The sequence below is a fragment of the Aptenodytes forsteri genome, unplaced genomic scaffold (genome assembly GCF_000699145.1).
Source record: "Aptenodytes forsteri isolate BGI_AS27 unplaced genomic scaffold, ASM69914v1 Scaffold257, whole genome shotgun sequence".
NCBI lineage: Eukaryota > Metazoa > Chordata > Aves > Sphenisciformes > Spheniscidae > Aptenodytes > Aptenodytes forsteri.
In genome coordinates this window covers 10,333,891-10,350,138 of record NW_008795194.1, presented here as the reverse complement: position 1 = coordinate 10,350,138, position 16,248 = coordinate 10,333,891, and the positions used below count along the sequence as shown (strand labels likewise).

The 16,248-nt window shown below is 37.4% G+C and overlaps 1 protein-coding gene across 4 annotated transcripts in view; it reads left to right on the top strand.

The window, feature by feature from the left end:
* The window catches only part of ZMYND11 (zinc finger MYND-type containing 11), a 109,247-nt gene that overhangs the window by 42,641 nt on the left and 50,358 nt on the right, over nt 1–16,248 (top strand). For all 4 annotated transcript variants that reach the window (XM_009278657.1, XM_009278655.1, XM_009278656.1 and 1 more), the window contains exon 2: nt 2,885–3,019. In XM_009278657.1, the coding sequence (XP_009276932.1) occupies nt 2,904–3,019 (116 nt within the window). In that variant the 5' untranslated portion in view covers nt 2,885–2,903. The remainder of the gene's footprint in view (nt 1–2,884; nt 3,020–16,248) is intronic.

Below are 16,248 nucleotides of genomic sequence, written 5' to 3'. Positions count from 1 at the left end.
TGTCAGAATTCTTACTGCTTTTATTTCCAGACAAACAGGGGGGAAGAGCCATGGCTGTGCCTGTGTGAGCAGTGGTGGGGAGCAGGGGACCAGCCAGGAGGGAGCAGTTTGGGTGGGCATCCACACCAGCTGTGTTTTGGGGGGGTTGCTTCAGACCAGGTGCAGTCTGGTCCCATGGAGTGACCTCCCTGCAGCGGCTGGGGCCTGGGAGGTGCATGCCTGTACTGTGGGTTGGAGTTAGCCATGACACAGGGCATAGCGTTTGTGTGCTCCAAGCCAACAAAGTGCAATAAGGATGGGGAAGGGGGGTGGTCAGGAAATTTGTTCCAAAAGCGCACTCCAAAGGAAACGGGGAGCCCGTAGGGCCTTTGCAGGGAGAGGCCTTCCTCTGCCCGCTGGCGTCATCTTAGGTGCAGCTCTGCAACCACAGGGCTTCAGGAACTCGTAATTACAGCGATCCTTCACTCTCCCTCTCCCTGTCTCAGACATGGGCTTCTTCTCCCGCCCTGGAGACACAAGAGGGAATTCCTTAGCCCCAAAGGTCAGCCTTTCCTTCAGCTGCACAGCGGGGACATGGGGCCACGCTGAGGCAGCAGATGGGTTCCCTGGGGCCCTGCCCTGTGCTGGGGCCCTCGGGCCCAGGCGTCGCAGGGGTGTGAGAGAAAACCACCTCCTTCCCCCTCTGCCAGGCACGCTGAGTGTGGCTCTCACATGGGCAGCCATATGCTAGGCTGCCAAAAATAACGGTTATTTTTAAAATAGTTGGGATAGCAGGACCCACTTCATTTATTACAAAATAAACTGAGAACTGGTCTATTGTTTCACACTGATACCAGGGTCGAGAAGGATGAGTGTTTCCTCCTTGATCCTCGCATGTGGACGTGATACTGCCTAAGAGGCTCCGTGTCCGGCCTGTCGACTGGCATATCAGCTAACAGCTTTTAAAGCAGATAGTTTGTAGAGAGCTAGAATAAAAAGAATTATTTCACTTTTAGTCAGTTCTGTGTTAGGAAATGAGTTTTATGCTAAGATACTAGGGCTGTAAAGATTGTCCTTTTTTGTGTTAGTGTCTAACCTTTTTTTGTATTTTACAGGTCTATTTTCCTTAAGAATTAAATTCTACAAATATTCACATCTTTCTTTTACAGATTAGAAGGGGTTTTTGTACTTGTAATGGCCTCATGTTCTGTGAAATGAATGCAAAGGAGCTCACAGGGATGCAGTGTCTTTTCCCGCTATTCCCAACAGGGGCTTTCTTTCTCTGAATCATTCTTAGGTGATGCTATCTACTGGCTGTCACTCTTAGCTGTATGTCTGTCATATTTCCTCTTATCCTTCCCTCAAAAATGTATTCTTGGCCTCTCTTTTCTGGGACATCCATCCAGTTGCCCTTGCTTTAAATCCCAGTGGGAGGAGATTTCTAAAGCAGAAATGTGGGGTCGATGTGTGACCACATTGTGTCTCCACGAGCGCCGCTCTGTTCTGCCCTTCCCTGCTATCTCCAGCAGCCAGAGGTGCCTCACGCACCTGGACGTGCACATATAACTTCACATCATCTTTTTTTTTCTTTTTTTAAAATGGGCTACGTAATGTTAAGTACAATACTGTTAAATCATTTCTTCTCCTTAATAACAGAACGTTGCGCTTCATTTCATTATACCTGTAGAGTGAGTGAGCGTTGCTGAGCTAATATTGGATCTGAAACTTGGCAGCCCTCTTTGACAAGTACCTTTAGGTCCCATGGACTTGAAAATTACATTGCTGCAACTGATGGAATACTCAAATCTGTTTAATTTTTCTGAATTTGAGAGGAGGGACACTTTTAATACTTAAATTCCCATCTTTAACATTGCACAGATGGTGTAATGTTTTTGCATTTTTTATATTATTTTGGGTTACTGAAGTTAATATTCTGCTAGCTACAAGTATCCGCGTGCATACCACAGAGTTCATTTTGAGGACAGAGCTCTAAAATAAATTATAGACCTTGGTAGCAGTCATAAATCAGTCATTTTTTTCATTGAGAAAGTGGTGGCACTGGAAGAAAGTTATTTAGTGATCAAAATGCATCGTTAAGCTTTTAAAAAGGGATTCTGTGCCTGTAGTAGAGCTGTAGGCGATTTATGGCTTATCTGTACTCATTGCCTCAAGCTTTTGGAAAATTTGTAAACAAAGCCAGATGCTCATTATGTTCCCGTTCAGGGTTGGTTAGATGGGTAAATGCCATCAGAAGCACTTTGGTCCTGTTGGGTTTTAGCATGTTACAGAAAATGGAATTGCTCCAAAATATTTTTTTAAATATTTATCATCCATGAAAATATACTTCTAGTTTCTGCTCATAGAATGGATTTTTTTAACTAGTTGTAAATGATAAAAATACAAAAGTAATACTCTGAGAACTATACTGTGTACTAAACTGTGGGTCCAGCTTTTTCTCTGTGTCAGAGTTCATGCTTACACCGTGTGATGTAGTCAAGCACCACTCGCCCCTTTTTAAGGGTTTCGGGCAATGCAAAAGGCTATAGAAGTTTCAGGCTAGGGTAGCGTCTGCTTTTTACCAAATCTTAGGGACCTGAGATGTGAATTAAGTGACTTTTCATAACCAGTTTGATAAGTCATTTGCTATTGATTTGATAATTTTTACTGCGCACCTTTTGTCTTCTGTATAGATTATGTGATGTGAAAGGGGTTCTTGTAAACTACATTTTTTTGCTTTTTACTGCTCTTTAAGCATAAGAAAACATGCTGCTGTATACAAATTGAATTGCTATAGGTTAACAAAATTTTCCTTGTAATCATATTTATTGCAAGATGATCATCATGTAATCCATTTCATAATTCATGATTAACTTTTTGGTGTATTTTTTTTATTTATCGGCTGCAGCTGACCAAGTAAACAGGTCATGGCACGCTTAACGAAGAGACGACAGGCAGATACAAAGGCTATCCAGCATCTTTGGGCAGCTATAGAAATAATCCGGAACCAGAAGCAAATTGCTAACATTGACCGTATTACAAAGTAAGTGATCCGTTCCAAAAAAAGTCTTGACGAGGGGGAAGGTTGATGCTATTAAAAGCCCTGGGAAACAGAGACAGTAAATGTTATGAGAGACTGTGAAACAGTTACATGCACTTCTGTGTTACTAATTATCTAATTATTAAAAAAAACCTTGCAGAGCTGAGCACCTGAAGATCTTAAAGTGAGGTTCAATCCATTGAATTGAGATCTTACTCACCCTGTATTTGTTTTGTATAAGCATCTTTAGGAAATATGCAATACATAAAGTACTTGAACTGAGTTTAGCATGTCAGAGTTGTACTCACTTGGTAGCTTGGTAAAAATACAAGAAGTAGATATAAGGAGAAAAGGGCAATAAAATCTGTAAATAATCTAATTCTTTAGGAAAATGTGATAGGCCAGTGGAGAACTCTTTTCCGGAAGGCAAAGATAAACCTGAAGTGTTAGGTTGCTCAAACAAATAAGAAGCCATTTTTGCTGAGATGGGCATAGGATGCTATTAAAGAAGACATGAGATGATTACCACTTATGCCTAATACTATTGTTAATATTAAAATATTCTTCAAAATGTATTAGGTGCTATATACACAGAGAAATATATATTCTTTGTTCTGTGGAGCTTGCAATGTGTAAAAAGGTCTATAATATTAAAATACCTTTTAAGATAACTTGGAGTAGCCACTGTAATAAAAACTTTGCTTTGTCTGCATTTCCAGGCCAACATGTACATCACATTTGTCAAAGTAATCAATATGAATAATTTAAAAGAGCAAAAGTAACCAGTTGGCAACTCTTCAGTTGCCAGAACCAATGTGAACGGATAATGAGGCCAGAGACAACTAAAGGGGAGAGTTATAAACAGTGCAGGTGACTAATGAAGTGAAAATCATTGTAACATGGTCCACTGACAGAGTTTGGAAGCTCTGGGGTGGACGTGACAGGCAAAACCGGCTTCATAAGTGGAAGAAGTGTAGCAGTTCAGGTTCTCCAAACATAGTGAAAAATAAACAGGAGAAAGAAAAAAGATGATGTCCCAAATGAATTAGGGTGTACGTGGCTCCTATAACAAAGAAAAATGCACCATTAAACCAAAAAGCACCTTCCCAGAGATAGAGTTCCAAGTGAGCTTCAGAGGGAGATTGTATTTTAGGGAATTTCATTTTTGAGGTTGTACTTGAGTTTCAGAATGCTTTAAAGCATATATATTTGCATCGTGTCTCCAAGGAGACACGTGGGTAAACTAATGCTATACACTTTCCATTTTAACATTTCAAATTATTTGCTCCAGGCCGTATATGAGCTGAGTTTGTTAGCTGTTTATGCTCTTTTTATATGTAATAAAGGGAGACAGGCATGTCTAGCTGGGGATTCATCCCACTCTTATGAGAGATGCCTATTTTAAGATAGCGCGCATAACATTTAGCGGGGTAAAGTTAGGTAAGACAAATCCTATCATTACAAACAAGGTTGAGAAAACAGGTAATTAGGTACTAGAAAAAGAAGTACTGCTCTTGGTAACTGAAGGGTAGTTTGATTTTTTTAAAAACAGTCTAGATCCAGATTGTATGACTCATCTCTAATCAGAAGAAAAATAAGTGACTAAACAGAGATGCAAGCAGCCTTAGTACTTTGAGAAAGATGTGCAAGGTGTTAGCAGTGAAGAGTAATCTAAGAAGTGCTTGGACATTGTAAATGCTCCACATGCACATCAGTGACAAGAGTGATGAACAGGGATCTAGTTTCTATTATATGATATTTTTAAGGAGATAACTTTTGATAAGAAAAAGATAAAGACCTTTGAGTTGCTTTACGGTACTAGTCATTGATGAAGAAACACAGATGACTTACTAAATGAGTATGCATATTACATAACATTCAAAATAAAGTTCTGAACTTAGCAGGGTGTCAGAATATCTCTTCTGATGAAAACTGGGCAGCTGATGTATTCTTCCAGGCTGAAAGATCATTTGGTCAAATACAACCGCAATTCCTTAAAAGATCAGTGTCTGGCCACATAGGCAAATGTACGAATAATAAGAAAGACCAAAACCAAACAGTGGTCAAAAGTGAAAATTATGAGCATATATACATAGTTGGAACTAAAGGGAGGATTCTCATACTTGGATTAGTAACATTTTTTAGAAGTGTTAATACCTCTTGGGATTGACTGAAAGAGTGACTTTGCATATTACAAGTATTTGCAAGTAATAATGACAATGAAATTTATGGAAGCATGTCTTATTCCTGAGTAAGGATACAGAAAAACACCAAGATAATCTTTTTTTATAAATACATGTTTAAGGTAAGTGAGAGTCATCCTACCGTGTCATATAGTGGATGACAAATGTGTACTTTCAGAGAACTTCACAAGCTGAAAAGATGATTCATGATTTGATTTTTGATTTTATTTTATTTTTGCCATAGTTTGAGGGTTCATTTGTTGCTAGAGACAAGTTGCCCTGTATATTTTGTGACCTGTTAGTCCAAACCCCTTCATAGCAGAATCTCTATTGCTGCTTTCTTCATCAGATGGTTTGCTACTTTTAGGCAAATCTATTTGTTGGCTTTTCTCCTAACTGGCAGCTCAGCGTGGCTGTCTCCCTCTTCCTAACATACTCCTGTTTATTTAATTTACTTCTTGCTTTTCTTAGCCTTCTGGTGCTGAGTAGAAGCCACTGTACACATCAAGGAGCATTTACTTTTTATGACCAGGGAGGAAATGTTGGTAATATAAAAAGAGGATTCATTGTTTATAGATTATGAACTGTTTCAACTCAATATGTAAAAAAGACAAATTTATATAACACATTAAAATATGTAAAATGTAACCTGTGCACTTTATGTGTAATTGTTAAAAAACACCTGGGGTAAAGAAAGACTTCCAGAAGATACTGGCAATGGAAAGTATGCAAGAAAAATCTATAGAACGAGGCACGCGTTTTCTGTCGAGAACCTAAGAGTAGGAGGATAGTGTAGGAGGAGCCAAGAGCACTAGAAGGTACTTCTGGTATTATCAGGAAAAACCTATAAGGAAAGAGGCCCTTTAATTAAAAGTAGACTAAATCAAGTATGCTTTGCTTTTTAAATTGAGGAGGAGGAAAAGCAAGAATAGAAAAATACATGATTAGAAAGTGATTGAAAACTGTCTTACATTGAGGAAAGAGTCACTTGGTGAATTTGAATATGCAAGTTAGAGCCTTTAAAAAATTAGTAAGCTTACCGAACTTTTGGCAATTATTCTAGAAAAGTCATTGCATGCAGAGAAATATTAAGAAACACAAGAAAGGTGTCTATTTTTGAAGGAATTAAAAATGTGTGTGTGGAAAAATGGCAAGAATATGACACTGATAATTGGAATGTTATATAAATACTTAAATAAAAACATCGGTAGGGAAGAGACCACACTGCACAGACTTGATGTCTCAAAAAAAAAAAAAACAAATTATATGAAAGGGTTTCTGCAATTGTAGTGATTATATGTGGGGGTACATTATAGTTGGAAAGGTACTTTCCATTGGTTGGAGATAAGCATTCTTCAGTAGTTTGAAAACTAAATGAAGGGCTGAAAACCAATACTAACAAGAAGGAACAGTGTAGTGAATTTAAAGGAATTAGTACTAGAGGCGCAAACTGCCTTTTGAAGAGAACTTTAAAATATATGTATAAGTTCCTATCTTTGTACATAGATGTCAGTGTGTTCAGTGCATTTTCATTTAACAGTAAAGCTCATTTGGAGGCAGTGGTAACATTTCTGTAAAGGTATACAAAATAAATATTCTCACCCGGCTGATATTGTCATAGTGTGTCTCAAGTCAATGAATTATAATCATTTAAAATCTAACTACTAGAAATATCTAACATTTCTAAACTACCAAATTACTTAATAACAAAAAGATATTTCTAAGAGGTATTTATCAAGAAATATGACTTATTTTTCTGTCCAGACTTGGTGTTGGGTTAATTTGACCCTAATATGTCAATTATTTAGATGAGAATTATTGGTATTAGTTATGCCGTAAACACTAGCGGAGAAATGGCTTCCCATATCTTGTGAATTCTCTGTCAAGAGCGCAGCTTGACAAATTGTTCATCCCTAAAAGTGTGTTAAAAATTATAATTATGCTTTGACTTTCTGTTTTTTCCTCATTATCTTCCATCTGTTTTGGATTTGGGGTAACCTCAAAAATTGATTCTATGGAATAAAAAGCCTTAAAATACACTGGAAAAAAGGCATGCATATTTAAATGAGTAGGATAAATTATTGACATTCAGTTGCATAGCAGATTGGTAAGTATTTCTGTACAGACATGTTTTTAAAGTTCTCTTTCTTTGGCTACTTCAGTCTTCCAGTTTCTTTTATAGTGTTTTCTTTTTAATTCCCTTACAGGTAATTGGACTCCTAAGATTTAATTAACTATTAATTAAATATTTACCCTTTTCTCTCTAAATTAACTATTAATTAAATATTTACCCTTTTTCTCTCTAGGTATTGGGTTTCCTCAGTAGCAATTTATGAACATTTCATAATCTGTATGATTAGTTCAGAGTTCATTATCCATTAAGTTCATGTTATTCAAATACCCAGTTGGCAAATACGGTGTTCTAGAACTATTATTGGCCGCTTTCAAGATTTTGTCATTGTAAACATATAATTATTCTGGTTTCTAGACTATTCCATGAAGACTAATGTAAAGAACCAAAACATAATTCTTTTCTTCCATACTTCCTTCCCCATATTTTTTTCTCTCTCCCTTTGATGTGTTTCATGATTTATTTAGTTGATTGTCTTCTCTCCGTGTCTCTTATAAAGGCTGTGTCTATACTGTCTTTGTGTACTGTGACAGGGAATGCCCTGGCACCATCTGGAGCAGATATGCTGTGACCACACCGCATTGTCTTTGGCTCACGGAGTGTTTCTTTGGCCCTGACATATTCTTTGTTTGTTTTATATGTGTGTGTGGTTCTTCAGTTCTAAGCGCCAAAAATAATACAGCCCACAGCAATGCTGTTCTTGAAACTTTAAGCTAGAGGCATGACAGTTTTGCCATCGGGCATGGTGTGAAGGCATCTGAGGACACATAGCGTGCTGGAACAGTGTTAGAGTGCCCTTGGCAGAAGGAGCCAATCTTGGCATGGTTTACATCCATGTTCTCTGTCAGGAGCAAACTAACCTCTCGGCCATGCTTTGCCTTTTTCCCAGGAAGAACAAGTTGGCTTTCTTCCAAATGGAGCCTGAGAATGAGTTAGTTTGGGAATGAAACCAAAGAGTGACCATAGTCCATAGTCCACAGGGTAGAGGTATCCCAACTTTTGGGGGGATGAAGGTAATGGAAAGACCGTTAGCTAGGATAAAACTGATACGCTATAATTGGAAAATTTGTGTTATTTTCAAATAGAGCGAAACTGAAACTATCATTTTCATCAGTCAGAAAGCTGTTTTACATCATTGGTGATACAAGAAAATGTCTTTTTTTCATAAATAGGTACAAAGACTCTCATCTTTGTTAATTGGCTTTCAAATGGGATGGTCTGGTCCTAGGTCCCTAAATGGTCATAACCATTTTTCCCATATTTGTTCTGTGGACTCATTTTTGTTATATTCTAATTTAATGTAAGTGCAGCGAAGTCAGATCAGCTAAGAGAAATGAGCAGATCCCAAGCCTATATAGAGTAGACTGTGTCAGTCACCTGTTAGCTTTGTGTGGACTGACATTAATCAGCATTGATGGGATAGCATGCCAGAAAAGAATTACTCAGTATGAAAGATTACTGTAAAATGAAGAGATGTTCTGGTCCTACAGTTGAGGTGGAGTCGCTAGCAGTTGTAGATGGAGTATGTGACCTTCTCAGGCTGACATTTAGTCCTAGGAGGGGGATTTCTTCTCCAAATATCACTCCATGAAATTTCTCCAGTCAGTCTCTGAGAATAGTTAAAGTTAAGGGTCTCTCCCATCCATAAATCTGTGTTTGTTGCCTTAGTTCTTCTGCGGGTCTCTTTTTAGGCTGTCTGCTTTAACGGAAAACAATTTCTAGAAGCACTGATTAAAGCAAAGATGAGAATGAGCAATTTGAACAGGTAGAGAATAATCACAAGAGAGTATAAATAAGAAAATGAGCAATTTGAACGGGTAGTGAATAATCACACAAGTCTATAAATAAGAATATGCAATGCAGTGGCAAGAAAAAAAATTGAAAGAACAAGATTCTTACAGTATTGCTTATTGGAAGCTCAGAAACTTGTTAGAAAAAATCTGTCACTATTTATAGTGCCTTTGATGAAAATTTAAATCTTCCTAGTATTTTGCATGTTGCAACTAAATAGTCATGCATAAACAAAAATAGTAAGTCATAAGAATGATTAGGAGAGCAGATGACTCTGGATTTATAACTAGATAATCCTGTTGTTTTAACTTTACATGAGCAGAAGTATTGTAGCACCTGATATTTCTTTGACTGAAATGAAAGCTTAGAAATGTTTTCCTGCTCCGTTGGTTTCTTATCCTTTGTCAAGCCATCCCCCTAAAATATCTGTCTCTTTGTTACCGGAGAGTAGGCTGATCTGAAAACAATTGTTTGAAGTAAAACATCCTCCTGTTACACAGAAGAATGCAGTGGTTGCTTGAGTTCACTTTTAATCAGTGTTACTGGCTCCATTTCCACATCTTTACATCATCCTCATTTATGTTTTAAATGTGACCATGTGAAGCAAATAGTGTTATTAAAAGCAACTCTTCAGAATCTGGTACATGTTAATCAAACCCTGGTCAGCTGTACTGTGGTGGAACAGGTCAATATTAAAGGAGGTACTCAAGAAAGCTCACATTTTACCAGTTGGGAAAGGATGAGGAAGAACAGTACAGTGAAGTTGTTTTCCATGCCATGCAGTGTAATAGCAGTTTGTAATTATGCAAGGGTAAGCAAAAGTGTGGAGTACAAGGTCCTACAATAAGAAGCATGATACTCCTTCCTCAGCGGGCCACATTGCTGCTTCTAGTGGCAGCCAATCTATTGAGTGTTCACCTCTGAGAAAGCTGAATTCAGTTTGTATTGGGTTGGCTTAATTATTGATATATTCCTTACAGAAAACAAACACAGAAACACATCACCAGGTGATGACAGGGTAAAAAACTCTTAGTTTTAAATACCTCTTTATGTGTTTTCTGTTATAGTCAAGGACAAGGTCTTCTTTCTGTCTGACTCCACTAAGTCAATCTCCTTTTGCATTTCTTTTACTTTCTCTCTTTCCCATGATAAACTTCAGTTGCTTCTTTTAGGCCAAAACCAATGTTTTTTTTGTCTGTTTTCATAACACTATTTTTATGTTAAACGAAGAGAATGAACCAAGAATAAAATAAAACAAAAAGCAATCTAAAACTGATCATTTGACTTCCTAATAACAAAATTTTTAGTGACCATTTTGGTTCATTATATCAATAAAACAAAAAGCAATCTAAAACTGATCATTTGACTTCCTAATAACAAAATTTTTAGTGAAAGTACCATTTTGGTAATAAATAAAACCTCTGCATTATGTCTGCATAACTATCAGTTACAAGCATGGCAATACGTTGCATAGAAATATGATGGACACCAAAACATTTGACTTTGAGAATTAATTTTTTATACTGATGGCTTCACAGTAAGGTTAAATGATGCATTCAGGTTGAAATTTTCAGACGTTTTCAAAAGTTCAGATATATGCTGTGAAGTAATAAAAAGAACACTGAAAACTGCAGGATATATATGCAGGACAGTGCAGGGAATCTCACCAGCTTTTGCATCGTAACCAATACACAATTTTGCTTGTAAATTTGTACTGAGACTGACCAATGAGGAAATATTCAGCAAGCTCATAAGGATTTTTAACATCCAGATTCACAAAAATGTTGAAGAGAAGTGAGGAACTAAACTAAACACTCATATTTTATAAGACCCTTAAGAAATGACGGATTGTCATTGTTTGCACAAGGAATGTTCCCAATGGCATATGTAATTAAATTTCACCTGTGTTACCTGTAGATGGCTACATTTGTCATAAAGCTTTTATCTATTTGTTTATATTGTGTTTAATCTTAATTTTGTTTGAGAGTTCAGCATGATTTTCTGTTCTGGATATTACGTAACTTTAATCTTGCTGGTATTAATGGTCCATTTTAAGAGCTGATTTTAGACATTTTTGACGAAGGAGGGTGGAAGCAGGGATGACAGTAAAAAATTGTAAACTTGTCTTAGAAAAAGGCTATAAAGAACCTAGCTGCATTTGCTCTGAGTAATAGTAGAATTAAAAATTCTGAATTAGTAGATTTGGTTAAAGTGTCATCTTGAGTTTATAATGCTTATTAATAATTACTCTTTTTCCCATCAAGCTCTTTCCTTGATATAGATAATTTCTTTAATTTGTGTAACGGTTCTATTTAATCACATTAATTAAACTGATTAAAGGAGTACATAAAAAGAAGTCCAGATATATTAAGCAGTGGTGTTTGTGATTTGTCAGGAGTAATTGTTTCTTCAACTTGGTACTGAGACACTGTCTCGCCATGTGATAAAGAACATTGCTACCTGAATTGCTGGGTCTGCTTCTCAGTGCTGGCTGTCATAAGACTAATTCAGTGCCTAGTGTAGAAAACTTCACCATGGGACTGACAGAGATTCCTCCAGCCTTGCCACTTTTTTTTCTGCTTTATGCTGACTACATGGAATGAAAAGGATGCTGTAGCCAGCTGTGCAGCCATTACGCCTGTAGGGGGTTTAGCATAAAAGGCTATTTTGTTGAGGACTAGAGCTTGAGGTGAGGCTAAACATTTTGTGTATTTGCTTTGATCAGAAATATTCACGCATACACATCTAGCTCCTACAGTTCATTCTGCAAAAAATAAATTGATAGGTGCTCAGATGTTCTAAGGAATTTTGCTTGATCAATTTTCCTTATCTAATAATTCTTCTCTTAAGAATGATCTTACGTGGTATTGTTAGTAAGGCAGTTTTCTTTCTTTATCTCAAAGGTCAATGTTCTTCATTGATTCAGTAGGTGAAGTCATCTCTGGGCTGAGCATGAGTATGACTGGTAAATAAAATGATTCACACTAACAGCACAAACACATGGTTATTAACAACAGCCATACTCCTTGTTTGATGTTTGCTAATGAGTGCCAACTCATTTAAACTCTCCTTACTGTGTGTTACTATAAAAATTGTAATATCCAATATTTAATACTTTTCATAGAAAATACATGCAAACTATGAGCTCCAGTATAAATATTGAGAAGGAAAGTGGTGGAAGTGTAACTGACTTGAAAATCACTATCCGCATTTTCATTTTAATAACTATTCTTGTGTACTCCATACTTCTATTAATATTTGTGTTGAAGTTGTGTAAGTTTACACTGATACATACATAACAGGCTATCTTTACTTGTAATTACTAAAAGCAAAACAATTTACTTCCTATGTCATAACAAGTATTGATTTTTGCTTGAATCATAACATCTTTATAATATTTGAAAGTGAAACTTCTAGCTTATGTTTGGTTTCTTTGCTGTAAATACATGTGGCTTTCTATTAGAAGTAAAAGATAAAAATGAGTGTGACATGGCCATTTAACAGGTTGTTGTCTGGCCTGAAGTGCTCATCAAGGCTTTCTCTGTAATCAGTGGAGAGAGAATGATCTCCAAAGCACTACTCATACCATCTATTTTAGGCTGCGGTCTCATATTCCCATTCATGTAAACAATATCATCACCAAAAGCAGCAGCCCTGCCCTGATGGCTTTTCCAGCCGTTGTGCTGTTCCCTAGCTGGTAATTAGGTGAACATTTGTGTGACAGTGTGATGATTTTGAAACTCAGCCAAGCTAAAACTAATCTGACCAAAAAAAAAAAAAGTTTTTGTTAATTTTAACCCAGATAAGAATGGAAATTAAATTAGATAGAAAACTCTGAAAAACTGAATCATGAAAGCACTTGAATGTATATTTTTTAAGCATGTTTTGAATTGAGACACTCAATATGAGCTGACTAAATATTTCATTTGCAAGGTATTAGCCAGGATGTTATATTCTGAGTCATGTATCACTTGTTTGTCTCTTCAGTACATCCACAGAAAAGTGCTGGATGGAACAGTGGCTCTGCATATACACACGCAATTTTACATATGCATGGAATGCCACTGAACGATTAGTGCTCCTGTTTGCCAGTAGTGCTCAGTGCACATACATGTACATTACCAGCAGTATCACATGCAACTTTTTAGGTTCAAAAAATGGGAGTAGAGCCCTTTTTTAGGTAAGTTCCTCCTTAAGAAGGTGGTAGTATTTCTGAAAGGGAGATTTTTGTAGGTAAGGATCGAATAGCTCAGTACCTTAATTACTTGCTTTTCGTGGTCATATTGGTGGGTTACACAATCTTAAGTGTATAGTGAAGTTGTATGTAAATTACTGAAACAAGGAATTGCCTGAGTTAAAATTACCGTGGTTTTGACAGAAATGACCCAGGTAATTAACATTACAGGAAACTGTGTGGTGCCTGGGGGATCTAAAGCCCGCACAAACAAGATTACTCCTTAGCTTTGTTTTAGCAGCAGCAAAAGAAACATCAGGCAGATCTGAGTTTCATTGAGCTGCTGGATCTCACCATTTCACTATCAAGTTTATGCATTCTTTTTGTTTTATAAAAACACTGCACAAAATTAGATTCTGTATTCATGCAAATGCTGTATTTCTAGACTATGAAGGAGAGATAAAACAAACTTTAAAAACATTGCCTACTTAGTGTATGTGTCTTCAAAATGAATGTTGCAGATACTGATGTCAGAGGGAAAAGAAAATTCATCATTTCTCTGTAATTCAGTTTCTCTGTGTCCCCCAGTTGGAATTTTGGACTGCACAAAATGTAGATCATACAATCAGTGTTTCATTGCACAGGCAACAGCTCTGTCAATGCCTGCACGGTCTATGCAGTGTGCTGTTGGTATGTGAAGTGCAGTGGAAATCAAATGCAGCCTGTTCATATACATGCACCTCTCTTTGTGAAGTGTAAATACAGAGGAAGAATGTTATGCTTTGGTTATCTTTATCTTAGTGAATTTAATCCAGAATCGAAACTTCAGAAACTGTAAACATAAAAAAGTATCTTAGAAAACAAAAGTGTGCTGCTCTGTCCCCACTGTAAACGGTTCTACTTTCTCTGTGTGTCTGTATTGTCTTCAGCTCTCAGACCAACTCTCAGTTTCTGGCAAGCAGGGAATATATATTTCAAATATATTGTTTTGAAATACAAATACCCATAATGTTTAGCCTGTGTTTTGTGAAAGCTGATTTGTATCACAGTGCTAATCTGGTGGGAGCAGGCAGCCTACGCTTCTGAGTTGAGACCTTGAGATACAATTGTGAGCACAAATCTTCACCTGGCTCTCCACAAGGATAGCTAGTGAATTCCTGAGATTTGAGCCTGGGTATTTTAAGTTCTTATAGCTGTATTTGTTAAAAAGAAAAAAAAAAAATCATAGCCATCTCTTCCATTTTTACTTTCAGTATGACCAAGTGACCTATTCTTTGCAAATTAAAAAAGTCTTAAAAGAAGTGCGTGGGCCTTCTATAAAACTGCTGTCATACCCTGAATCTAAAGCAAAAGGCATCATTTCTCACCAGAGGTAGGAATACAATATAAAACTCAGAATAGATTTTTGGCTGCTTTCCTTCCGTTTTATGTATTATTGCTTAAGGTCTGTCCCTGAATCTAGGACATTTTTATATACCTGTAGGTAACATTTAAAATTAATGGCAGTCTTTCAGTTGAGTTTAATGGGATCTGCTGTATGTTCTCAGATCTCAGTTGTGAGATGGGCTATGCATACAAGGAAATCTTAAGACCTCTGTTTCTCCCTGGATGAGTTGCTTAGCAGATAGTCTGCTGCTGCCAGCTGACTGCTACTTCCCTTCGTATCATGGAGGGCGGAGGCATGATAATTGATCAGACCAAGATTACAGTGTTTGCCACTAAAAATAGCGTCTAACTACACTTGTCACACTGTTATGTTTTATAAAAGGCAGCTATTTCCTATGTATATTTTACTTAAGTCTTTTACAGAGATGCTTGCTGTAGCATTTTTTCAGTATTTTCCTTTTGATTAGTTCAGGTGGCTGAAAATGCAATTCCTTATGAGTCCAGAAAACTGATTTTTTTTTTTTTTTTAAATACTTGTGTCAACTTTCCACCTTAAGTAACCTTCCTTCCTTCCTTCCTTGGCCAGCTTTGTTTTTCGGGCCACAACACAGCTGGGCCCATGTAAACCATTTGCTGCGTCTCGGTAGACCACAGTTGCCTTCACGAGGACTCTTTGGGCGCAGAGTTAGCTATTTATGTGCATTATTTTGTGGCCATATATATTAAGCTCTTTGGGACAGTGTTTGGCTTTGTGCTGTGTCTTGCACAGCACCAAGCAAAAGAGTTGTGAGCTGTGTGACAGCTGTAGGCAAAAAGTTCACCATCTGATCCCCTGCAAGTGCCAGCTACTTTTGTATCTGTTTTGCTCCCATGGTGATTGCAGCTTTAGTCTGCTTCCTCCACACCCCTTAGATCAAAACAAACCTTTTTCTTGTCTTTTAAGATGTGTTACAAGCACATGTATTAGATGTAGGTTTTGAATAGAAAGACATGCTGAACACTGGCTAGTTTGAGAAAACTTTTTTGAAGTTTTAGGTGTGAATTGCTCATATGCTAACAGACTTTGGTGCTTCTCTGTCTCCTGTATATTGCACAGGCAAGTGGTTTAGAGGTGCATTAGGGTACTCCTGTGGTCCAGTTTTGTTTAGCAAAGGGAGGTGGCAAGATCCAGTTGTCACTTAATAGTGGCATGAGTTATAGGAACTTCTGCAGTTTGTTGCTGTGAAGGAGAGACTCTGGAAGGGCATGTACCAGGTTTCCCTGCATATCATTCCTCCCCTGACATTGCAACGTGGCTTAGGTGGGGTGTGCAGCTGTGTGGCTCCTGGATACCGTGAGGCCTGTGAGAACTGTTCGAGTCCTCACCTCCAGCTGTGCTGACCCCTTGGACTGTCCCTGTGGTGCCTGAGAGATGGTCAAGGTTTTAGGATGGGTAACAAGAATAGGGTATATAAACAGAAGAATATGATCATATTTTATTGCTGCTAAATTTGAAAAGACCTGACTACTGTTTATCTGCAGTGCCAAATAGGTTTAAAATTGTTGTTTCACATTTTTCTGATTGGTA